The sequence below is a fragment of the Hyla sarda genome, chromosome 10 (assembly GCF_029499605.1).
Source record: "Hyla sarda isolate aHylSar1 chromosome 10, aHylSar1.hap1, whole genome shotgun sequence".
NCBI lineage: Eukaryota > Metazoa > Chordata > Amphibia > Anura > Hylidae > Hyla > Hyla sarda.
This window is the reverse complement of record NC_079198.1, coordinates 107,519,971-107,547,401: the sequence shown is the minus strand read 5'-3', so window position 1 is coordinate 107,547,401 and position 27,431 is coordinate 107,519,971. Positions and strand designations below refer to the sequence as shown.

Sequence of the window (27,431 nt, the reverse complement as noted above, 5' to 3'; positions counted from 1 at the left end):
TTCAGGTATCAACGCAATGTTAAAGTGATGCGCCTGGCGGACTTGCCAAAAACTACACCGTAACCAAAATTCGTAAGCTATTGTGCCCGGCTTCGGCCGTGATCCTTTACTACAAACTCTTAGTACCTGGAACTGTAGAGCGGTAATATGGTTTATATGAGAGCATAATATATTGCTTACCGTTTTTGCACAAATGTATGCACTACCGATTATTGATGTAAAGTTGTTTCACTAGGACCATATTGTAATAAAGTGTATATAAAATGTTTACGCAATTGTCTATAGTGCCTAATGTTTTCTTCTATCTATTGCAGTTGTACAGGAGGTATCCTGAACACAACAGAAAAAGCATATTCATATACCTATTGACCTATGTATAAAATATTCAATGGTCAAAACATACTATTATTGGCTAGTCTTGAAAATGTTTATCCACTACATAATGTCATGCACAGATAGAGTCAGTACAAATGTATAATAGTGAGTAATGTATATATTACCTTTAATGTATAGGAAATAGTCATATACAGTTTTAAGATAGGAATGTTACCTTATAGCCAGTATATTTATACTCCGTCCATGTCAGCCCATAAAAATATAAAGTGTCTAATGCTTATTATTTTCTTGTCCACTGTGCGCAGGGTTCTCTTGTGGCCAGAGAGAGCACATGGTGAGTGTAAGTAGCACAAAAAGTGGCAAAGCTATTGTACATACTGTCCTTATGTATTGTAAAAACAGATAAGGTTAATATAACTGCCAGTCCATTGTTTTGGGGAGAAGTAGCGTACAGGCTGATGGGCCCTATTAGCACAGGTATCACAGATGAAAGCCTCAGGCAGCCCGATCCACACCACAGCAGTTACAAGGGAAAATGACCTCACACAAACTGTAATCATTTCATCTGTTTGGATCCTGGTTAAATACCCTGGTTTGCATATGAGTATGTTTGGACATTCATCTACAATGCCACATGAACTTCCCCAGTTACCAGCCCTGTGCAGGACATTTACAAAATGCCCCAGGAACTGTTCTTCCTCCGCCCTCAAAGCCTTGTTCTTCCTCCGCCCTCAAAGACTGTATGCTGAGGACGGCTTCATTTAAGAGGGGGAGTTTGCGGTGGCCCAGTACAGAAGTGGCCCTTCTGTACACTATTGGTCCTATCAGTTGGACTCAGTCCCAGTCTCCTGGCCCCACACTTCTCAGAACTCTCATTGCCCCTATAGAGTTGTATTGCATTATGTGTTAATGTATCTTTAAATCCTGTTGTTAAGCTACACTGCTCAAAAAAATAAAGGGAACACTAAGATAACACATCCTAGATCTGAATGAATGAACTAATCATATGAAATACTTTTGTCTTTACACAATTCAATGTGCTGACAACAAAATCACGCAAAAAAATGTCAATGGAAATCAATTTATCAAACCATGGAGGTCTGGATATGGAGTCACACTCAAAATCAAAATGGAAAACTGCACTACAGACTGATCCAACTTTATGTAATGTCCACAAAACAAGTCACAATGAGGCTCAGTAGTGTGTGTGGCCTCCACGTGCCCATATGATCTCCCTACAATGCCTGGGCATGCTCCTTCTGGATAGTCTGTGGTGCAATGTGGCGTTGGTGGATGAGCGAGACATGATGTCCCAGATGTGCTCAATCGGATTCAGGTCTGGAGGATGGGCAGGCCAGTCCATAGCATCAATGCCTTCCTCTTGCAGGAACTGCTGACACACTCCAGCCACATGAGGTCTAGCATTGTCTTGCATTATGAGGAACCCAGTTGTCTGAGGATCTCATCTCGGTACCTAATGGCAGTCAGGCTACCTCTGGCAAGCACATGGAGGGCTGTGCAGCCCCCCAAAGAAATGCACCCCATTACTGACCCAAGGAAGGTGTAAGTGACCAGGTGACTTGTTGGTGACCTATGGGACCACTCCAAATTGCTACCTCATATAGCAGGGAGGAGCTAGCTTAGGTCAGTTGAGTCTTAGCTGAGGTGCATCCAGTGAAGACCTGAGAGTGTATGGTGTTCCTGATGGAGACCAAGGCCTAGTCACGCAGCCACTATGCGTAGAACTCCCTACAGGTGAAAGTGTAAGCCTGGTAAGGACGAATAGAGGGGAGAAGTCTAGTCAGCATAGTCAAGTCTAAAGTCAGCATGGGTTGCATAAGTGAGTCAAATTCCACTACAAGTCCCAGCAAGCCAAAAAGCCCCCTGAAGTACACTGAGCATTTCCTTGGGCCTAAACTGAGCTGTAAAGACTTTAACATCTGTCTGCCTCAGTAAAGTGCCGTTGTTCCGTTACCTTGCATTGGAGTGATTATTTGCCCCGTGCCTAGCCGAGGAACCAGCGGCCAAACCTTTGGTGGTGTAGAGGACAACCATGCCCTGGTGTCACGAACACTAAGGGTTAATACCATCTGCCCTTCCAACACCCTCTACCACAATAAAAAGCAATGATGGACATTATTTATGCTTATTTATACTAATTGATGTTTATTTATTTATATTTTATACTACTTAACCAAGTAAAGGTTTTGTTTTAAGCGTGTGCTAGGTCAACATTTTCAGATGATCACGAACTTCTTAAAATACACCTTTATTCATTTTCCCTCTTGTACAAGTTCCCAGTCACATGAAATACTTGTAGCATATGGCATTTCATCCTAATCACAGTCTACAGCTCTCATAACACGGCACCATATTACCGCCAAGATGTAATCAAAATGGAAAGATTAACCGATATCTGATCTGGCCCTAACTTAAATAACCTGCCCTCCAGTTTTGGGAATAAATCGAGCATGTAAAAGACTGGTATCTAAATATAACTTACGTATATACAAATAAATGCACCAAGTCATCTTCCTGTGGTTTTATTAACATCAAATGAACAAAGTAAAATATTAAATGAAAAGATCTCAAAAAAAAAAAAAGGACCAGATCCATAGAGGGTAATGTTAATCAAGCTGAACAACAAACATCCAAAAGGAATACCCAATCTTAGACTCAGGGTGGAGCACAAACAGACCCAAAAATTGACAAGGCTGGGAGTTGTAGTTTTGCAACAGCTGGAGGCAGGAGAGCTGGTTGGGAAACATTGTGTTGTGCTCAGGTTTTGTATGGCCAGTTAGCATGCTTACTTTTCACCAGTAGATGGAGCTTTTATACAAGGGAAATGTAAATATACAACAGCATGCGGAGTATACAATTTAAATGATACCGTGCTGTACTTTTAAGGTGAAGTGGACAATTGAATGAACCTGTACACAATATCTCAGCATCATCCTTTAAATTCTATTAAAGTGCATGATGTGTGGTGGTGGTGAAAAATGAGAAACTGATAAAGGGGTTATAGCAAGATTCAAGTTATTACCTATCCGCCCCTTCCAAGAAATGCAGTCAGACTGGCCCACTGAAGTACCATAGGTTAATCTGATGGGCTCAGACTTTTGCAGTCATGGGCCTTGAAGGTCCGGTGGAAGACAACCCCATATGGAGAGGACTTCAGTGTCAACTTACCCCTAGGATTTGTTTATCTATTCTGTTTCTTAATTTTGATTCCATTTTACATCCTTCCCTCAGACATTCTGCCTCCCCCTGTCTGGGTTCTCCCTAAGCCACTTTTTAGCCTGCTCAGATTTCCAGACCCCCACTCCCATTTTTGTCACCACAGTCTACCTGTGGGTGTCCACATTTTGAGCGGACATGCTAAAATTTGCAGAGAGACCCTCTGTTACAGTGTTTGTTATAAGCCATACATACTGGCTTCCCAATGCCTACCATTTTCCATTGCATGCTTGCATACGCCAACCCCCTCAGCTCACCACCAGTTATTTCCTGTTATATTCTGCCCAACTGGTCGTCCTATACAATGAATATGGATCTATGATCAACTCCACTTTGCTTTGGATTTTTCAGAGAAATCCCGCTTACCCAACTTTTACTGCGTTGTTGCCTCCTCTTTTTTGTTTCGACCACTTGTAAATTTGCCGTCATACATGGTAGAATCCTATTCCCTTCCGATGCTTCCAGATTGATATCTGGAAGCACTTACAATAAATCAGTAACCATTTTAACAAACATAAGAGGCTTCTACCTCCCTATGACCTATACTCAGAATACTTTAAGAAACTAATCTTACCCCCATAAGGATTATAAATAACACTGCAAACAAGAGATGGAAAAAAAGACACAGCTAGTCTTGAGACTCTCCTCTCACCGGGTTGCAGCCCAGCTTTTCACAATGCTTTGACACGTCTTTCCAGTCCCCTTCAGAAATTGTCCATTATGGACGGAAATAACAGGTTATTCTTTATGGAGGCCATGTGCCATGGCTGCCTTAGCATCACACGGGAAGCATGGACCTCAACAAAGCCCCAAAGCACGCCCCAAAGCACTCATGGTGCATAGAAATCCAAGGTACCAATGATGAACTCATTGGCACCAGCTGCCGAGGAACTTAACTCCCTGACCCAAGACCCTTGCGAGGGACCCTTACTTGACGAGGATCATCATGAAACCACAATCTTACTGTGGGGCCTCTGATCCGAGTTGTCACTTTCACATCTCAATCAGATGTCTCTCCTTTCTTCCGCTGTGGTATTCAACCATCAGAGTCTTTACTTGCAGAGACGTACTTCACCTTGTGGGTAGAAAAACAGAATCTTTGTCCTTTTACCTGTCCTTCTGCCATTTACCTTCTCACCTTTTTTTAACCCAAACCATGTCTGTTGTTCACCTAACTCCTTCTTAGATTACCTGTTGTCACCATGCATCACAATGACTGCAGATGCCCTGAGATGAGAAATGTCTTGGGTATGGATGGGTAAACCACCATATAGATCCATGTGAGCTTCCTAGCTGCCCAATGCAGCTTATAGCCTTTAGGCATTAGTTAGTGCAATGGCTCATGGCACTATTTAGTCTATCTAGCTCCCCCTTTTGGGGAAGTACCAACATTGCACATGTTTAACAGCTATTTGTTGTGGTTTGGCAACGTTGATATTGGCAGTCAACTGTAAAAAAAAAAAAAACACATGGCAAAACCTTGGCAACTCAAGGTAACTTGTGAACCCAGCTGTGCTCATTGGCTTGAAATAAATGGACGTGAATGGGAAAGTTCTTACAGAAGGTAGAGGAAGCAATATAGACAATATCCGGGGGCTGCCAAACAGATGCTAACACATTGTAATGTCTAAAGCCCCTCTGCATAAAATAAAAGTTAACAATATACACTTCTCAAAAAAATACTCTAACACTAAGATAACACATCCTAGATCTGAATGAATGAAGTAATCTTATGAAATACTTTCGTCTTTACATAGTTCAATGTGCTGACAACACTTAAGCCACATGTGGTCTAGCATTGTCTTGCATTAGGAGGAACCCAGGGCCAACCGCACCAGCATATGGTCTCACAAGGGGTCTGAGGATCTCATCTCAGTACCTAATGGCAGTCAGGCTACCTCTGGCAAGCACATGGAGGACTGTGCAGCCCCCTAAAGAAATGCCACCCCACACCATTACTGACCACCGCCAAACCGGTCATGCTGGAGGATGTTGCAGGCAGCAGAACGTTCTCCATGGCGTCTCCAGGCTCTGTCACTTCTGTCACATGTGCTCAGTGTGAACCTGCTTTCATCTGTGAAGAGCACAGGGTGCCAGTGGGGAATTTGCCAATCTTGGTGTTCTCTGGCAAGCACAACCCCCACCTGTGGACGTCAGGCCCTTATACTACCCTCATGGAGTCTGTTTCTGAACGTTTGAGTGGACACATGCACATTTGTGGCCTGCTGGAGGTGGACACATGCATATTTGTGGCCTGCTGGAGGTCATTTTGCAGGGCTCTGGCAGTGCTCCTCCTGCTCCTCCTTGCACAAAGGCAGAGGTAGCGGTCCTGCTGCTGGGTTGTTGCCCTCCTACGGCCTCCTCCACATCTCCTGATGTACTGGCCTGTCTCCTGGTAGTGCCTCCATGCTCTGGACACTACGTTGACAGACAAGGCAAACCTTCTTGCCACAGCTCGCATTGATGTGCCATCCTGGATGAGCTGCACTACCTGAGCCACTTGCGTGGATTGTAGACTCCGTCTCATGCTACCACTAGAGTGAAAGCACCACCAGCATTCAAAAGTGACCAAAACATCACCCAGGAAGCATAGGAACTGAGAAGCGGTCTGTGGTCACCACCTGCAGAACCACTCCTTTATTGGAGGTGTTTTGCTAATTGCCTATCATTTCCACCTGTTGTCTGTTCCATTTGCACAACAGCATGTGACATTTATTGTCAATCAGTGTTGCTTCCTGAGTGGACAGTGCGATTTCACAGAAGTGTCATTGACTTGGAGTTACATTGTGTTGTTTAGGTGTTCCCTTAATTTTTAGTAGTAGTAATAAAAGGAAGAAAAAAAACAAAATAAAACACAAAGCCAACAATAAGAAAGTGTGGCACAACAAATATTTTATTATTGCCAGTAAAGTCACGTCTTTTTACTGTGATGTCATTTACAATACCAAGTACAATGACTCATTTCCAGAATAATAGAGTAATAAAACACCAGGAATTGCTGTAGCTTGCATGATCCATCTGAAACACAAATACCTAGCGCAAGAAAAACAATCCAAACTCCTTCAACCTGGTCCAGTTCAGCGAATGGTTTCACAATTTACTGAAAATTTTACATTGAGTCCAAGAAAAAAAAAAAAAAAACATTAGTGTTCATGTTCTATTCATTCTTATAAGAGGATACGTATGAAGATAACATCCTAGACCAGTGGTCCCAAACCCAATCCTCATATAGATTTATCAAACAAAACAACCACTGGGCTAAAATTGGTGGCCATATATTTTCATTACCTGTCGAACCATCGTTTGGCCAAAAGTTTTCTCTACCAGAACTATAGAGAAGGTGGTGAAAATCTAAAAAGATAGACTCTTCTCTCCACCGACACGATCTGTTGGGTGAGAGTTGGGAGAACTTGGCCAACTTTATTCTAGGGTGTCATTAAATCTGCCCCACTTAGTAGGGCTTTGTGTATGGTATAGGGGGTCCAGAGATACAAAGATGAACCAATAGATGACACCCGGATCATCCATCCATCCATGCACTAGACTTAACACACAATCTCAGTTTTGCCAAGGTTTCTTTCTTAAAGGAGTCGTCACGGTATATACAGTGATTAGTTGTTTTCTCAGGGGGAAGCGGAGTTGGGGCATCTGGCCACTGCAGGGAAGATGTGGCATTATGTGCCAACCATTTAAATTTCCATGAGGAACAATATGGACTTCAAAACGATCAGGATAATTTCGGCGCTGTAGGGTTCCACCACATCAAGGACGATAAAAACTTTAGTTTATTCACAGACAAGCAACATGTGTCACTGTGCATGCGCAGCTTCTTCAGGCCTGAAGAATTTGCGCATGTGCAGTGAAACGCGTTGCTTGTTTGTGAATAAACTACAGCGCCGAATTGATAATGCAATTCATTTTGAAGTCCATATTGTTCCCCTACTGTAGGGCATGCTGGGAGTTGTAGTTTTGGAACAGCTGGAGGCACACAGATGTAAGTTTTTTTTACTTCTGGACACTGATCAATGCTATGCTATAGGAGCCTGCCGTTGTTCCGTAACTTGGCGTCGGAGTCATTATTTTCCCCTGCGCCTAGCCCAGGATAAAGCAGCATACCTTCGGGTGGTGTAGAGGTAAAACCACGCCCTGGCGTCACGAACAAAGGGGTTAATGCCATCTGCCCCTAGGGTAATCCCATTTGCCCTCATCAAACCCTCACCACACTTGTTTGTCATCGTTTTAGTCAACAGCACTTTTTAGTGACTAAAATTTAATTAAAACTAAGTTATGATGACGAAAGCTAAAATCTATTGACATTATAGTCAACTAACTACAAATAGGCTACAATGTTAAGTAGAGAAGATTTGGGAAGAGATCCCATCAGAACTAATCTTTTTGTCTGTATTCAATGCTCAAGCCTTAAAGGGGTACTCCACTGGCCAACGTTCGGAATATTTAGTTCCAACCGCTTTGTGCACGCTGTGGGGGTCGGCCACGCCCCCTTGTGATGTCACACCACGCCCCTCAATGCAAGTCTATGGGAGGAGGGCGTGGCGGCCGCCACGCCCCCTCCCATAGACTTGCATTGAGGGGGCGTGGCCGACCCCTGCAGCGCGCACACAGTGTTCGGAACTAAATGTTCCGAATGCTGGCCAGTGGAGTACCCCTTTAACACCATACGTAATAACTGGTAAATATCTATTTACTTCAGGAGTGTATTATCGTTTTGAATTTATCTAGAATTTTCATTACAATTTAAAGGGGTTATTCAGGAAAAAACTTTTTTATATATCAACTGGCTCCAGAAAGTTAAACAGATTTGTAAATTACTTCTATTAAAAAATCTTTATCCTTTCAGTACTTATAAGCTTCTGAAGTTGAGTTGTTCTTTTCTGTCTAAGTGCTCTCTGGTGACACGTGTCTCGGGAACCGCCCAGTTTAGAAGCAAATCCCCATAGCAAACCTCTTCTACCCTGTGCAGTTCCCGAGACAAGCAGAGATGTCAGCAGAGAGCACTGTTGCCAGACAGAAAACAACAACTCAACTTCAGCAGCTGATAATTATTGAAAGGATTAAGATTTTTTAATAGAAGTGATTTTACAAATCTGTTTAACTTTCTGGAGCCAGTTGATATTAAAAAAAAAGTTTTTTCCTGGAATACCCCTTTAACTAAATCCGTTCAATTTTATTTCCCTAAGTCTACTGTAGATTTAGTCGACTAAAACTAAATCAACTTAGATGACTAAATGTCGTTTAAAGGGGTATTCCAGGCAAAACCTTTTATATATATATCAACTGGCTCCGGAAAGTTAAACAGATTTGTAAATTACTTCTATTGAAAAATCTTAATCCTTCCAATAGTTATTAGCTTCTGAAGTTTTCTGTCTAACTGCTCAATGATGATGTCACGTCCCGGGAACTGTGCATGATGGGAGAATATCCCCATAGGAAGTGCACAGCTCCCGGGACGTGAGTCATCAGAGAGCAGTAAGACAGAAAACAACAACTCAACTTCAGAAGCTGATAACTATTGTAAGGATTAAGATTTTTTATTAGAAGTAATTTACAAATCTGTTTAACTTTCCGGAGCCAGTTGATATATAAAAAAAAGTTTTGGCCTGGAATACCCCTTTAAGTCAAAAGACTATGACAAGAACTGAATCCAAATTTGCATAAAAATGAACGCTGCCTTGAACCTGTTTCGCTAAAGTTTCGCTGTCCCTTTCCCGGAAAGACGGTACATTCTCTCCTTTCTGTGCCCAGCTTTATGTAACCAAGGACAGTTCATAGCAAGTATCCAGAACTGTTCATTTACAATGTGGCTACAGACGGCGGGGCAGACCATAAATCTAAGCTAGACAATTGTTTTAGTCTCCATAGATCTCAGCTCATAAAACAAGATCCATAAATAAAACATGCATTCGCTGACCCCAGGTTTATCTTTACGTTATTGTACAAACAAATACAGGGGATTTGACAAGGGTCTCAACTATAAAAATAAATCAACATTGACTTTCCCTAATGCGTAAATGAGTAAAAAGTAAATATGTCTGACTATTACAATCTATGCTTCGCTCACATTGGCCCCTTTCCCCTGGTAGAATTCACAGTCTACATAATGTAAAAGGAAAAATACACAAAAATACAATATATATACAACATAAAGAAAGAGGTCTGTAACCTCATGAGCTCTATACACATATAATTATATGTATATAAATATATATATATATATATATATATATATATATATATATATATACTATGCCTATCGTGTTAAACAGGACCTGCCATTTCTTTTTACACTTCATTATGAAGATATAGAAATGTGTAGGTCCTCTATCTTCTCACAAAAAAGTCATAAACACTGTATTCAAGCCTTTTGTATAACTAAATGTTCCGAGCAGCAGAGTACCCCTTTAAAGTTGAACTACCTTATAGTTTAGCTACCTGTAAACTTATGCCCCCTCACACATACGGAGGACAGAACAGCGATGGATACTATTAATTTGATAGAAAAAATGTGTTTTATTTAAAATATTATGGTGAATAATGCCTTGAAGGAATTTAGATATAGCTATTGTTCAGTAGCACGATTAAAGGGGTACTCCCGTGCCCGAGCCTTCTGAACATCTGGTTCAGAAGGATTGGAGCAGCGGTCGCAACCTCATGGCCCCGCCCCCTTGTGACATCACACCAATCCCCCTCCATTGATGTCTATGGGAGGGGGCGTGACGACCGTCACGCCCCCTCCCATAGACATTAATGGAGGGGGTGTGGCATGATGTCACAAGGGGCGGGACGGTGACGTCACAACGACGGCCCCTTCTCCAAGCCTTTTTAATCGGATGTTCAGAAGGCTCGGGCACAGGAGTACCCCTTTAATTTGGTAAAAGGTTTCCATAGGAGCTTGTATTTGGCAACTTGGGATCCCAAATTTTCTTATTCTGAAATCTGAACAAGGCTATAAGGGATGATTCAAATATATTGGATGAACTAGAAGAATTTTAAATATCTGTATTTGTTTCTTTAGTCTGGCAGAAAGAATATATTGAGGCGCATTTGCTAGGTGCAGTCACAGATATGGTAGGTCGTGTTGGATTTAGCGTCTATGGGGAAGGTACTGAGACTTGGCGTGAGTCAGGAGTGTCCAATGGTACAGTTGTTTTCGGATTATTACCAAGTGGTAATGGCATAAATGATCTGAAGCCAGTTTTCTTAGGAACATGGGATTCCTTTATACACCGACACAAGGCCGCTTTGTACGCAATAAATTGTTAAATGTCAGAATGCATTATAGTTGTGAAATTATTGAGGCATTTAGTCTCATGTTGTGCAAAAGCGTTAGAGACATTTGTATAAACATTTGATATGTTGTCCAGACGTGTCAAAAATTTAGATTGCACCGGGTCTCAGTCCTGTGTCCTGGCAGGATTGTGAGTTATAACCAGCTGAAGCTCGTGGTAGTGTTCTTCACTTCCCAAGTAGCCATGAGATCCAACTAATCATCTGTTGGTTATCGGCCAAAGGTATTGATGTTACGCCTAGCGCTCCGGGTCCCCGCTCCTCCCCGGAGCGCTCACGGCATCTTTCTCCCTGCAGCTCCCCGGTCAGTCCCGCTGACCGGGAGCGCTGCACTGTCATGGCCGTCGGGGATGCGATTCGCACAGCGGGACGCGCCCGCTCGCGAATCGCATCCCAGGTCACTTACCCGTCCCGGTCCCCTGCTGTCATGTGCTGGCGCGCGCGGCTCCGCTCTCTAGGGCGCGCCAGCTCTCTGAGACTTAAAGGGCCAGTGCACCAATGATTGGTGCCTGGCCCAATTAGCTTAATTGGCTTCCACCTGCTCCCTGGCTATATCTGATCTCCTCCCTTGCACTCCCTTGCCGGATCTTGTTGCCTTGTGCCAGTGAAAGCGTTTAGTGTGTCCAAAGCCTGTGTACCTGATCTTCTGCTACCCATCCTGACTACGAACCTTGCCGCCTGCCCCCGACCTTCTGCTACGTCTGACCTTGCCTCTGCCTAGTCCTTCTGTCCCATGCCTTCTCAGCAGTCAGCGAGGTTGAGCCGTTGCTAGTGGATACGACCTGGTTGCTACTGCCGCAGCAAGACCATCCCGCTTTGCGGCGGGCTCTGGTGAAAACCAGTAGCCTCTTAGAACCGGTCCACTAGCACGGTCCACGCCAATCCCTCGCTGACACAGCGGATCCACAACCCGTAAGCCGAATCGTGACAGTAGATCCGGCCATGGATCCCGCTGAGGTGCCGCTGCCAAGTCTCGCTGACCTTACCACGGTGGTCGCTCAGCAATCGCAGCAAATTGCCCAACAAGGACAGCAGCTGTCGCAGTTGACCGCCACGTTACAGCAACTTCTGCCTCTGCTACAGCAGCAACCATCTCCTCCGCCAGGTCCTGCACCTCCTCCGCAGCGAGTGGCCGCTCCTAGCCTCCGCTTGTCCCTGCCGGACAAATTTGATGGGGACTCTAAACTCTGCCGTGGATTTTTGTCTCAGTGTTCCCTGCATATGGAGATGTTGTCGGACTTGTTTCCTACAGAACGGTCTAAGGTGGCGTTCGTAGTAAGCCTTCTTTCAGGAAAGGCCTTGTCTTGGGCCACACCGCTCTGGGACCGCAATGATCCTGCCACAGCCACAGTCCAGTCCTTCTTCGCTGAAGTCCGGAGTGTCTTCGAGGAGCCAGCCCGAGCTTCTTCTGCCGAGACTGCCCTGCTGATCCTGGTCCAGGGTAATTCTTCAGTGGGCGAGTACGCCATCCAATTTCGTACTCTTGCTTCCGAGTTATCATGGAATAACGAGGCTCTCTGCGCGACCTTTAAAAAAGGCCTATCCAGTCGCATCAAGGATGTGCTGGCCGCACGAGAGATTCCTGCCAACCTCCAAGAACTCATCCATTTGGCTACCCGCATTGACATGCGTTTTTCTGAGCGACACCAAGAGCTCCGCCAGGAAAAAGACTTAGATCTCTGGGCACCTCTCCCACAGCATCCTTTGCAGTCTACGCCTGGGCCTCCCGCCGAGGAGGCCATGCAAGTGGATCGGTCTCGCCTGACCCAGGAAGAGAGGAATCGCCGTAGAGAAGAAAATCTCTGTCTGTACTGTACCAGTACCGAGCATTTCTTGGTGGATTGCCCTATCCGTCCTCCACGCCTGGGAAACGCACGCACGCACCCAGCTCACGTTGGTGTGGCGTCTCTTGGTTCTAAGTCTGCTTCTTCACGTCTCACGGTGCCCGTGCGGATTACTCCTTCAGCCAACTCCTCCCTTTCAGCCGTGGCCTGCTTGGACTCTGGTGCCTCCGGGAATTTTATTTTGGAGTCCTTTGTGAATAAATTCAGCATCCCGGTGACCCGTCTCGTCAAGCCGCTCTACATCTCCGCGGTCAACGGAGTCAGATTGGATTGCACCGTGCGTTACCGCACAGAACCCCTCCTGATGTCTATTGGACCCCACCACGAAAGGATTGAGCTCTTCGTTCTCCCCCATTGTACCTCTGAGGTCCTCCTCGGTCTGCCATGGCTCCGGCTTCATTCTCCCACCCTTGATTGGACTACCGGGGAGATCAGGAACTGGGACTCTGCCTGCCACAGGAAGTGCCTCTCCCCCCCTCCCAGTCCCGTCAGGCAAGCCTCTGTGCCTCCTCATGGCTCCCGTCCTTGTGTCTCCCTGCCCCGTGCCAAGCTTCACCCTCTGCCCTCCCTCCCCATTCCAACTCCTGCTGTACTGCCTGCCGTTGAGGAAACCCTCCATTCTTTCCCGGTGTCCACATCCCAGGGGAGGCAGTCACCGGACAAAAAAAAGGGGAGACCTAAGGGGGGGGGTACTGTTACGCCTAGCGCTCCGGGTCCCCGCTCCTCCCCGGAGCGCTCACGGCGTCTTTCTCCCTGCAGCTCCCCGGTCAGTCCCGCTGACCGGGAGCGCTGCACTGTCATGGCCGTCGGGGATGCGATTCGCACAGCGGGACGCGCCCGCTCGCGAATCGCATCCCAGGTCACTTACCCGTCCCGGTCCCCTGCTGTCATGTGCTGGCGCGCGCGGCTCCGCTCTCTAGGGCGCGCGCGCGCCAGCTCTCTGAGACTTAAAGGGCCAGTGCACCAATGATTGGTGCCTGGCCCAATTAGCTTAATTGGCTTCCACCTGCTCCCTGGCTATATCTGATCTCCTCCCTTGCACTCTCTTGCCGGATCTTGTTGCCTTGTGCCAGTGAAAGCGTTTAGTGTGTCCAAAGCCTGTGTACCTGAACTTCTGCTACCCATCCTGACTACGAACCTTGCCGCCTGCCCCCGACCTTCTGCTACGTCTGACCTTGCCTCTGCCTAGTCCTTCTGTCCCACGCCTTCTCAGCAGTCAGCGAGGTTGAGCCGTTGCTAGTGGATACGACCTGGTTGCTACTGCCGCAGCAAGACCATCCCGCTTTGCGGCGGGCTCTGGTGAAAACCAGTAGCCTCTTAGAACCGGTCCACTAGCACGGTCCACGCCAATCCCTCGCTGACACAGCGGATCCACAACCCGTAAGCCGAATCGTGACAATTGAGGAGTAATTATTCTAAATAAAGGGAAATACCAATCTTTGTTTAGTTGCTGGAAAAGATTGTACAGTGAGCCCCCCCCCCCCCCCCCCCGCCTACGATGGTCCCGACATACGATCATTTCAACATACGATAGCCTCTCAGAGGCCATCGCATGTTGAAGGCAGCATCAACATACGATGCTTTTGTATGTCAGGGCCATTGCATAAACAGCTATCCGGCAGCGCAGACTGCTTCAGCTACCACCGGATAGCCTTTTACGGTGCCCCGTGTGCTCCGGTGATGATCTCTTACCTGTCCACGGCGCTCTGGACTGTCCTCTTCGGGATCCCCTGCATCGCCGTCGCTCTCCATCGTCGTCATCGCGTCGCTGCACACGCCGTCCCATCATCCAATAGGAGCGGCGTGAGTAGCGACGTGATGTCGGCGATAAGGAACGAAGATCCCGGGCAGCGGAGATGCTCTGGAGCGGCGGAGACACCACGGGGACGCGGCGACAGCGATGGACTGCGACATCCAAGACAGGTGAGTATACCTTCCTATATTTAACATTGCACGGATCCCTCAACATACGATGGTTTCAACAAACGATGGTTCATTTGGAACGAATTACCATCTTATGTTGAGGGACCACTGTACTGAAAGGATTAAGATTTTTTAATAGAAGTAATTTACAAATCTGTTTATCTTTCTGGAGCCAGTTGATATATAAAAAAAAGTTTTTTCCTGAATAACCCCTTTAACCCCTTAAGGACGCAGGACGTAAATGTACGTCCTGGTGCGGTAGTACTTAACGCACCAGGACATACATTTACGTCCTGTGCATAACCGCGGGCATCAGAGCGATGCCCGTGTCATGCGCGGCTGATCCCGGCTGCTGATCGCAGCCAGGGACCCGCCGGCAATGGCCGACGCCCACGATCTCACGGGCGTCCGCCATTAACCCCTCAGGTGCCGGGATCAATACAGATCCCGGCATCTGCGGCAGTGCGCGATTTCAATGAATGATCGGATCGCCCGCAGCGCTGCTGCGGGGATCCGATCATTCATAACGCCGCACGGAGGTCCCCTCACCTGCCTCTGTCCGGCTCCCGGCGTCTCCTGCTCTGGTCTGAGATCGAGCAGACCAGAGCAGAAGATAGCCGATAACACTGATCTGTTCTATGTCCTATACATAGAACAGATCAGTATTAGCAATCATGGTATTGCTATGAATAGTCCCCTATGGGGACTATTCAAGTGTAAAAAAAAATGTAAAAAAATGTGAAAGTAAAAAAAAAGGGAAAAATCCCCTCCCCCAATAAAAAGTAAAACGTCTGTTTTTTCCTATTTTACCCCCCAAAAGCGTAAAAAATAAATTTAATAGACATATTTGGTATCGCTGCGTGCGTAAATGTCCGAACTATTAAAATAAAATGTTAATGATCCCATATGGTGAACGGCGTGAACGTAAAAAAAAAACATCCAAAATGGCTACTTTTTTAATACATTTTATTTAAAAAAAATTATAAAAAATTTATTAAAAGTTTTTTATATGCAAATGTGGTATAAAAAAAAAGTACAGATCATGGCGCGAAAAATGAGCCCTCATACCGCCGCTTATACGGAAAAATAAAAAAAGTTAGAGGTCATCAAAATAAAGGGATTATAAACGTACTAATTTGGTTAAAAAGTTTGTGATTTTTTTGTTCAATGCTCAAAATGAACACCGGGTGCTGCAGGGAGATCGCGGGGGGCCCGCTGCAGGGTATAAGATGTCTAGGGGCGGAGTACCCCTTTAATGACCGTTTTGTCAGCTATGTTCCTATACTCTTGGATTGGGAGAGCAAACTAGCCCACATAGAAGAAACCTGTTCAACACACGAAGAGAATTCAATCTTGATAAAACAGAAGTGTTGTTGAGCCACAATGTCCTGTGATACGTGAAATAAATATTCTCCGCAGTACACGTTTCTTCCCCAAATTAATGTATTTTTATGAGAAAATGTGCATCACGTCTGCTATAATGTGTGATTTGGCGTATATGTGTATAAGGGGAGGCAGTAAACATGTTTAAGACATTGAAAATGTCAGTTTTTACCATGCGCTGTGGATCTGAGGATCTGTCAGAGCTGTTTAGCTGCGTTCTGACAGATTGTCCTATTTATGTGTCATCAAGTGTACTTTTAACAAATTCGGGGCTTGTCTACAAGTAACGTAGAAGGGGGGCTGAAGTACAAGCAGGCGCCAAAGAAGGTTAAATATTATTAACAAATAAAGAAAGGCACATACTTTTAATGGAATGTGAGGAAGAGAAAGGGTGAGGAGGAGGGACGGTGGTGATTGGAGATCGGGCTGGTTAACTGTTCATGGCCCTAGTACCTAAAAGACCCATCACAGGGGGCATAAATATATTTGGAAAAATATAGTTAGATATTTTTCACTGTTTAGGGTTGGCATGTGACTTCTGAGTTGGATCCTATTAAATGGGTTGGTTGGCATGGTTGTTCTTAGAGATGAGCAAATTTCAAAAAAATTCAATTCGGATGATTCTCAGAATTTTCCGAAAAAATTTGGTTCGGTACAATTTTATTTGCAGCAAATCGCTATTAGAAACAGCTATTTCTGGCCTACAGAGAGCCTCAATAAGGGCGTAGAACACTTTGCTTTGTCCTAACACGCATAGGGAGTGTGCTGGGGTAGTGAAATAATACTGTTATTCAGTACGGCATGCAGATTATAGGCATTGCTACTAGAATCACTGCCGCAGAGCGTCTTGTTGTGGCAGATTTTTTATGTAATTTTTAATTTTTTGATTACCCCTTCTGGTGAGCTGGGGGTCCTCGGCCAACGAAATACCAGCCCCTGCCTCTCAGCGCCCCCCTGACTGTGAAAGTGCGAATGTTTCATTTAATCGGTTATGGTTCATTGTTATCACTCCAAGCTGTTTCCTTGGATTCTTGTGATTATTCCACAGGTAATATGACGTAATCTGATTTATATTAGATTCCCAAGTTTAATGTCCCGGCGTTTACGTTGAACTAATACTGTATGACCACAAAACCCAATCTAACAAGGAGTGACATGGCAGCACAATGACAGAGCCTGGAGGTTGCAGCAGCATGAGGACACCATAATCTGGCAGAATGACACAGCCTGGAATTGGCAGCAGCAAGAGGAGACCATATAGTGTCTGAATGAGGAGACAATAGGAGACATGAGGAGACAATAGGAGACATGAGGAGACAATAGAGCTTCACAATTCCTAAGATTAAAAGAAAACTGTTACGCCGAGCGCTCCGGGTCCCCGTTCCTCCCCGGAGCGCTCGCCTCATCCTCGTTGCTGCAGCGCCCCGGTCAGATCCACTGACCGGGTGCGCTGCGGTACCGCCTCCAGCCGGGATGCGATTCGCGATGCGGGTGGCGCCCGCTCGCGATGCGCACCCCGGCTCCCGTACCTGACTCGCTCTCCGTCGGTCCTGTCCCGGCGCGCGCGGCCCCGCTCCCTAGGGCGCGCGCGCGCCGGGTCTCTGCGATTTAAAGGGCCAGTGCTCCAATGATGGTGCCTGGTCCAATCTTCCTAATTACCTTGATTAGTTTCCACCTGTGCATTCCCTACTTATACCTCACTTCCCCTGCACTCCCTTGCCGGATCTTGTTGCCCTTGTGCCTAGTGAAAGCGTTCCCTTGTTTGTTCCTAGCCCGTGTTCCAGACCTCCTGCCGTTGCCCCTGACTACGATCCTTGCTGCCTGCCCCGACCTTCTGCTACGTCCGACCTTGCCTTTGTCTACTCCCTTGTACCGCGCTTATCTTCAGCAGTCAGAGAGGTTGAGCCGTTGCTAGTGGATACGACCTGGTCACTACCGCCGCAGCAAGACCATCCCGCTTTGCGGCGGGCTCTGGTGAAAACCAGTAGTGACTTAGAACCGGTCCACTAGCACGGTCCTCGCCAATCCCTCTCTGGCACAGAGAATCCACCTCCTACTAGCCGGGATCGTGACAGTAGATCCGGCACGGATTCCACTGAAGTTCCTCTGCCAGTTGTCACCGACCTCCCCACACTGGTCGCCCAGCAAGCCCGACAGGTCGCCCAGCAAGCCCGACAGATTGCCCAACGAAATCACCAGCTGGCATACTTGACCACCGTGACACTGCAACTTCAGTCACAGATACAGCAGCTGCTGCCGCAGATACAGCAACTTCAGTCACAGACACAGCAGCTGCAACAACCATCTCCTCCGCCGGCTCCTGCAACTCCTCCGCAGCAACCGGCCGCTCCTAACCCCTGCTTGTCCCTGCCGGACAAATTTGATGAGGACTCTAGACTCTGCCGTGGTCTCCTTTCTGGAAAGGCCTTGTCTGGGGCCACACCACTCTGGGACCACAATGATCCTGCCACAGCCACAGTCCAGTCCTTCTTCGCTGAGGTCCGTGGTGTCTTCGAGGAGCCTGCCCGAGCTTCTTCTGCCGAGACTGCCCTGCGGAACCTGGCCCAGGGTGTTTCTTCCGTTGGCGAGTACGCCATTCAGTTCCGTGCTCTTGCTTCCGAGTTGTCCTGGAATAGTGAGGCTCTCTGCGCGACCTTTAAAAAAGGAGTATCCAGCAACATTAAAGATGTTCTGGCCGCACGAGAAACTCCTGCTAACCTACATGAACTCATTCATCTTGCCACTCGCATTGACATGCGTTTTTCCGGATGGCGTCTGGAGCTCCGCCTGGATATGGACTTTGTTCGCACGAGGCGTTTTTTCTCCCCGGCTCCTCTCTCCTCTGGTCCTCTGCAATCCGTTCCTGTGCCTCCCGCCGTGGAGGCTATGCAAGTTGACCGGTCTCGCTTGACACCTCAAGAGAGGACACTACGCCGCATGGAGAATCTTTGCCTGTACTATGCCGGTACCGAACACTTCCTGAAGGATTGTCCTATCCGTCCTCCCCGCCTGGAAAGACGTACGCTGACTCCGCACAAAGGTGACACAGTTCTTGATGTCAACTCTGCTTCTCCACGCCTTACTATGCCTGTGCGGATATCTGCCTCTACCTTCTCCTTCTCTACTATGGCCTTCTTGGATTCCGGATCTGCAGGAAATTTTTTTTTGGCCTCTCTTATCAACAGGTTCAACATCCCTGTGACCAGTCTCGCCAGACCCCTCTACATCAATTGTGTTAACAATGAAAGATTGGACTGTGCCGTGCGTTACCGCACGGAACCCCTCCTAATGTGCATTGGACCTCATCACGAAAGAATTGTGTTTTTGATCCTCAGGTTCTTTGGACCCAAGAAGAGGGGGAGACCCAAGGGGGGGGGGGTACTGTTACGCCGAGCGCTCCGGGTCCCCGTTCCTCCCCGGAGCGCTCGCCTCATCCTCGTTGCTGCAGCGCCCCGGTCAGATCCACTGACCGGGTGCGCTGCGGTACCGCCTCCAGCCGGGATGCGATTCGCGATGCGGGTGGCGCCCGCTCGCGATGCGCACCCCGGCTCCCGTACCTGACTCGCTCTCCGTCGGTCCTGTCCCGGCGCACGCGGCCCCGCTCCCTAGGGCGCGCGCGCGCCGGGTCTCTGCGATTTAAAGGGCCAGTGCTCCAATGATGGTGCCTGGTCCAATCTTCCTAATTACCTTGATTAGTTTCCACCTGTGCACTCCCTACTTATACCTCACTTCCCCTGCACTCCCTTGCCGGATCTTGTTGCCCTTGTGCCTAGTGAAAGCGTTCCCTTGTTTGTTCCTAGCCCGTGTTCCAGACCTCCTGCCGTTGCCCCTGACTACGATCCTTGCTGCCTGCCCCGACCTTCTGCTACGTCCGACCTTGCCTTTGTCTACTCCCTTGTACCGCGCTTATCTTCAGCAGTCAGAGAGGTTGAGCCGTTGCTAGTGGATACGACCTGGTCACTACCGCCGCAGCAAGACCATCCCGCTTTGCGGCGGGCTCTGGTGAAAACCAGTAGTGACTTAGAACCGGTCCACTAGCACGGTCCTCGCCAATCCCTCTCTGGCACAGAGAATCCACCTCCTACTAGCCGGGATCGTGACAAAAACATTTCAAATTTAAATTGAATGTCCCAAGCCCAGCAGCATGAGTAAAGGTGGAGAGGTGAGCTCTAGACTGGACCATTATGATCTTTCCAAAGCATTTAAAGGAGTACTCTAGTGCAGAGCAGAGTATTCCTGCTCCGTCCTGCCCGTTCTGCAAAATAAATGAAAATGAACCATCACTCACCTCCCTGGGTTCACGCGGAGCGCCACTACAGCTGATCGGTCCTCCGGTCCATCTCCTTCATACTTTCGGGTGTAACGAAGCGCCATGTGACGCTTCCTTACACCCGGAAGTATGAAGGAGATGGACCGGAAGACCGATCAGCTGTAGTGGCGCTCCGCGGGAACCCAGGGAGGTGAGTGATGGATTATTTTCATTTATTTTGCAGCCCGGGCAGGACGGAGCAGGAATACTCTGCACTAGAGTACTCCTTTAATACTGTGCCACATAAAAGTTTTATACATAAAATGAGAATTCTTGGGCTGGGGGAAAATGTGTGTAAGAGGATAAACAACTGGTTCATTGATAGAACACAGAGATGAGGTATTAAAGGGGTACTCCGGTGGAATTTTTTCCCCCCAAATCAACTGGTGCCAGGATAAGTTTGCTATGAGGATTTGCTTCTACTCTGGACAGTTTCTGACATCGACAGAGGTGGCAGCAGAGAGCACTGTGGTCAGACTGGAAAAACTACACAACTTCTTCTGGAGCATACAGAAGCTGATAAGTACTGGAAGGATTAAGATTATTAGAAGTAATTTAAAATTTGTACATATATCTGGCACCAGTTGATTTCAAAACAATTGTTTGTCTAACCCCTGAAGGACCGGGGGGTTTTCCGGTTTTGCATTTTAGTTTTTTGCTCCTTGCCTTTAAAGAATCATAACTCTTTCAATTTTGCACCTAAAAATCCATATGATGGCTTATTGTTTGCGCCACCAATTCTACTTTGTAATGACGTCAGTCATTTTCCCAAAAATCTACGGTGAAACGGAAAAAAAAATCATTGTGAGACCAAATTGAAAAAACCCCGCCGTTTTGTAACTTTTGGGGGCTTCCGTTTCCACGTAGTAAATTTTTTGGTAAAAATTACACCTTATCATTATTCTATAGGTTCATACGATTAAAATGATACCCTACTTATATAGGTTTGATTTTGTCGTACTTCTGGAAAAAATCATAACTTCATGCAGGAAAATTAATACGTTTAAAATTGTCTATTTTGGACTTTGGAATTTTTTTGCGTGTACGCCATTGTCCGTGCGTTTTAATTAACAATATATTTTTTATAATTCGTACATTTCCACAGGCGGTGATACCATATATGTTTATTTTTATTTACACTGTTTTTTTTTTTTTTATGGGAAAAGGGGGGTGATTCAAACTTTTAATAGGGAAGGGGTTAAATGGTATTTATTCACTTTTTTTCACTTTTTTTTCTTGCAGTGTCATAGCTCCCATAGGGACCTATAACACTGCACACACTGATCTATTACATTGATCACTGGTTTCTCATAAGAAACCAGTGATCGATGATTCTGCTGCTTGACTGCTCATGCCTGGATCTCAGGCACTGAGCAGTCATTCGGCGATCGGACAGCGAGGAGGCAGGTAGGGACCTTCCTGCTGTCCTGTAAGCTGTTCGGGATGCCACGATTTCAACGCGGCTATCCCGAACAGCTCCCTGAGCTAACCGGCATGCTTTCACTTTCACTTTAGACGCGGCGTTCAACTTTGAACGCCTCGTCTAAAGGGTTAATAGCGCGCAGCACCGCGATCAATGCCGCACGCTATTAGCCACGGGTCCCGGCTGTTGTTAGAGGCTGGGCCCGACCCGCTATGACTGCTACATACTGGAACGTCCCGCTACGTACTGGAACGTCATGTGTCCGCTCCCGATCTATAACGCGGGGCCACGGCGTGGCCCCGCGTTATAGATCGGGAGCGGACACATGACGTTCCAGTACGTCATGTGTCCTTAAGGGGTTAAGGGTACATACCCACCGTTAATAGTACAGCAATGATCAGTATTGGGCTCTATTCTCTATAATATATTTATGAATGGGATTGCACAGTAAAATATCAATTCATTATGAAAACATAGTTCGTACTACTTTACAATTCCCAGACCGCACATGCAATATTGTGTACAGTTTTGGGAACAGGTGCACAAGAAAGACAAAGAAGATCTTTAGCAGGTTAAAAGACAGACAGTCGAAGTAATAAATGGAATGGGTGGGCAAAAGTACCCAGAAAGAGGTTTAAAAATTATTATTATTATTTTTTTTTTTTTACTTTAGTCAACTTCTAGAAGTTGTAGTTTTGCAACATCTGGACGTCCACAGTTTGGAAACCACTGCTAAATCATCACCCTCTATAAGCTAATATTGAACTACAACCATAACAGGGCAGTGTGCATGAGTTCGTGTATCTCCAGTTTCCATGTATATCTCCAGTTTACAAAGGCATGGAACGGCCGCGGAGCATACACGCTTGACCTTTACTCCATCCACTCTCTGGGGGACTTTCGAAGCGCTATACATGGCTATGTTCAGAAGACACCTGGAGAGTGAATGGAGCAGAGGCCAAGCATGTGGAGGACAAGGGCCCTCAGTTCTCATGACCAATCAGTTATCACTTATCTAGTGAATAATTGATAAGTTATAATCTTACATTACACCTTTAATAGGCCACATAACCAACATGGAATATAACAAAATATTATAGAATAATTAAACTTAAATGGTCACTAACCTTTCAACAAACTTTTCAGGATAAGCTGAGTATATATGAGAAGCAGCACTATTTGTGGCCATTATATATCTTGTACATGACATTTTTCACCAGTTTCCACCTCTTGAGGCTATATCTCTAATTTCCAGTTGTCCTTGAGTTAGTAGATAGAGACTAGAGGCTTTGATGTCTCCTATATACTACTCTCAGAAGAGGAGATGCCCTATATCTCTGTAGCAGACCCCCAAAAGCAGCAGGGAGGACATTATTGAGCAGTCCTGAGCAGTGTAAGCAATGTATGTTAGGAGCACCAATCTTCCTGCTAATGTCTTCTCCCTGTCTAATGATCAGTTTTGGGGCAATTTTTAGGGCCAGTCCTTGTATTTGTCCCTATTTGTCATCTTCTGTTTCATTCTTGACGAAGTGACTGATGAGTTTAGGAGGGAGCAGGAGGGGTAGGATCCTGAAAGGGGGTATTTTCTCTAATAATATAAGGCTATGGATGCAATTGATTTTTGACTATTTTCCATTTGAATATTTTTGGAAAGATTAGTTTTTATTGTAAGGCTTGGCCTAAAATCAGCACTCAAAATACTGACAGTAGTTCATGTGCTTCCCTTATGGGCAAACCAAAACCATCCATATGAAACAAATTAGTAGTGCTTTAGGTGGAACTTCTATTATGATGTTGACGCATAGCGTCTTCAAAGTCCTGATCTCACCTACAGCCACTTTCCCTAACTACTAGATTATCAGCCCTAAACAATGGATCCTCAACTGCACGGCGGTCCCTGTTTTCAGTAAGTAACAAGATCCGAAACAATAAAACAAAACTGTATGGATGGCAGGGAAACAGGTCAGGACGCAAAGGATTAACAAAGTCACAAACCGGGGAGCAAAATATAGCAAATGGACAAACAGATGGATAGAGCAAGAAAACAATGTCAGACAGGTCGGATCAACCAAGGATAGCTTCCAGTACCAATACGGAAGACAGGAGAATGGTCAGATCACTATAGTCAAGGGTTAAAAGTACACAGAGTAGATCAAGTCAGGAGTATAACAAGAGCTAATGCAGATATATAGAAAGACTAAGTTTGTGTATCTCACACCTCAGTGAAAGACAGTCCTACTATATATAATAATACTACATGGTTGGAAATTGGTAGATAATAATATATAGAATATTATGATATATAGATATATATGGTTAAAAAAAACTTGATTTATTTATTATAGAAATTTGGGTTCCCATTGGGCCCTGTGGCAGTCTTCAAGATTAAGTATTGCAGAGTTATACACTAATACAATTGATAAAAAACTCCTAAAAAATATATGATGTATTATGGGACTTATTGTAAAGCATACTTTGAAAACAATTCAAGTAAGATAGCAGCCCCCACAATACTAAAAATGTATTTAAAGAAAATGTACAATTAGAAAATACAAATAAATTAGAAATGAAAAGAATGTTTAAATGTATGGCTTTAAAAAGTAAAAAACCTTGGTGACACATTCTTTTTAAATGAGCTTGAGGATGAATAACATGAGCTCTCCCCGGCTTCCATTACCCTGTCATGGTGTTTACAGTGGTCACTTTGTATGTTGCCGCTTATAAGTTGTATTTTTAAGTGTGCGTACACAGCCTGAAACCCAACACTTTTCCATTGCGACCTAAGGCTTTTCACGCTTGTGGAGTCTGATTATCCGCAGCTCTGCACATACATGTTTATGAGGTTAAATTAACATCAATGTGTTTTTGGTGAACTCCTAGTACAGAACCGTGCTGACTGATAGCATCAAATGCGAGAAATCCCCAATGCCCTTGGCTACAATACTTGACATGACGTTTTCATCATGTGAATGTGACATGTTCAATTATACTAAAAACATGTCTTTTTTTCTTATGCTTAAATTAAAAAAATATTACACATATTTGTGCAGATTATAACCATTCAGTACTGTGTGCGTGTTACCATGTAACCAGTTATCAATGTATCATAGACATGAATGGAGGGGGCGTGGCGTGACGTCACGTCCCCAGTCCCGGAAACCTGGAGGTTTCCGAAACTAGAGATTCGGCACCCGCATAGAATGCGGGTGCTGCAGGGAGATCGCAGGGGGTCTCAGCAGCGGGCCCCCCGCGATCAGACATCTTATCCCCTATCCTTTGGATAGGGGATAAATGTTTTTGCCTGGAATACCCCTTTAATGTATGCTAGCTCATGTGCGGGCACTTCTTTGCCAGTATCAGGGTCATCCTTAAAGGGGTACTCCGCCCCTAGACATCTTATTCCCTATGCAAAGGATAGGGGATAAGATGTCTGATTGGGACCCCCGTGATCTTGGCTGCGGGATGACTGGCGATGCAGGGCGGAGGCTCGTGACATCACGGCCATTACCCTCAATATAAGTCTATGATGTATAGAGGTTGATAGCAAAGGTAGGCATGCCCTCACTTGTAGTGTTGCACTGCAGGAACCACACTGTAATAAGTGTTTGGATATAAGTATATATATCTCTCTTAGATGTCCTGAAGTAGCTAGCATCCAGGAGCAAGATGCAAATTTCAATGGTGGGATAGGCAAACTGCGTTGTTGAGGACTCCATGGAATCACTCACAACGGGAATGCATAGGATGGTGCTAACAGACCAATAGAATTACCGTTTACCAAACTGAGTTTAAAAAAATAAAAACAATTTATTCAAAAATGGACAACAAGTTTTGAGAAATGTGCCCCTCTCTTCCGTCATAGGGTCTGATGAAGACAGGAGAACCTCTTGAAGCAATTGTTCGTTTCCACATAAACTGTATTTATTATATTAAACTCAGTCTGATAACTGGAAATATGTTGGTCAGTTAGCGCCATCCAATGTATCTCCATTATGAATGATTCCATGGAGTCCGTAACGCATTGAATGCTGTATTCAGTGAAGACTTATTTAGATGATCGGAGGGGCTGAGGGAAAGGAGAGAAGATCACTGTGATCGGTTCTTGTTTACAGAGCCTTTAGACGGCCAAGACATGGACGACCACTTGGCAACAATACAAAAGAAAACCGGGACATGTGGATTGGCGTCTCTCCCAAATATTAAAAGTTAGATACCAAAAATTGGTCCAAAGATATTTATTAGACCGAGGGTGCAACTTAAAAGTTTCGAACTCAAGCAGAGTTCTTCGTCAGGCAGTGTGTGATACAAAGACAATTTGTCCCAGATAAAAAAAAGCATCTCATAGACTACTGCCGGGTCACCGGGTCACCGGGTCATGGTCCATACAGAGATTGATAACACAGTAAAAACCAAACCTTTGTTTGTGTACAGTAATAATGTACACAACAGTGCTATACTAGGGGCACACCTTTTTCTTTATTTTATTCTCTGTATTGGACAACCACTTGATCATTTTTGTGGCCCTCCAAATTCATTGCTTTCTGCTACACATCCCTCATTTGCATATATGCAGGAGATAACAATGATTTTATCAGCAGCAAAAAAGGTACGATCAGTTGGTGTTTGCTTATTCTTCATCTCATCGCTGACACTTTTATCTCCCTATCTTGTAGATAGTTGGAATACTCCTTTAACCTCACCCAGGTACACCCAGGCTTCATGATGGGGACCTCAGGTATAGTTGGACTCTTAGCCCCCCCAAACCTCTGTATAGGGCTTTTAGCAGTTTGATGGCTCAGAAGAACAAAACCTCAGTACGAAACTTTGGCAGCTGGTATAACTCTTGGTCTACTCATATGGTTATTTTTACATTTTCGGGTGGAAATCCTCTATTATGTAAGCAGCCAAATAGAACAGAATGTTACGTATTATTTGCGTGCAAACTGTATTTCCACGGCATGAATGTCCTTTATATTAAAAACGACTGAATTGTTGTGTAAATCATTTATAATAAGGTTTTATTATGAGTGTAGAAGTAACACTGTAATGTTTGTGGTTGTGGATAGTTATTATAGGATACCACAGAATTGTTTTTGGAATCCTCGTGATACATCAGTCTATTGTTTTCCTTGAGTCATCTTATAACCTAAATAACACTCAGTACATCATTACTTAAAGGGAACTATGCATTTACGTTATCTGACTTGTTGGGGATTTGTTTATACAACTACTATAACAAAAGAACTTTGTTTCTTATGTGTGTGTGAATACATCAGATAGTCAGACTGCCGCTCAAGCTTGGGTCCATCACTCACTGGGCTGCATTATGTATTAGCCAAAGGCACCAGCTTTATTCTTTATGGCCAATACAGGAATTGTCTCAGGAAGACACCTGCACCGTCACAGCAGCTCCTGTTCTGGTGGACTCTAGTGGCCGCCATGTATACATACTTCAGTTGTCCACAGATACCTGACTAGCCATGGATTTTCAGGCTAAATCCACTTTTTGTGACATGTGTAGAGCAACATATTCACAGCCATAAATTAGGATGCATGAGACATCTGAAACACATAGGTTTTGACTCTTAAAGCATGACACTATGGATTTGAGCTGGAGACTCTTGATATGGCAAAGCAGTTATGATCCCTATCTACTTCTTACCAGAGGTGC

General features: G+C 45.4%; 1 protein-coding gene across 1 annotated transcript in view; it reads left to right on the top strand.

Moving 5' to 3' along the window:
• The first annotated feature begins 596 nt into the window (after window positions 1–596).
• C1QTNF12 (C1q and TNF related 12) overlaps window positions 597–27,431 on the top strand; it is a 126,402-nt gene continuing 99,567 nt past the window's right edge. Inside the window, exon 1 of the mRNA XM_056543083.1 lies at window positions 597–670. Within this exon, the coding sequence (XP_056399058.1) occupies window positions 668–670 (3 nt within the window). The 5' untranslated portion in view covers window positions 597–667. The remainder of the gene's footprint in view (window positions 671–27,431) is intronic.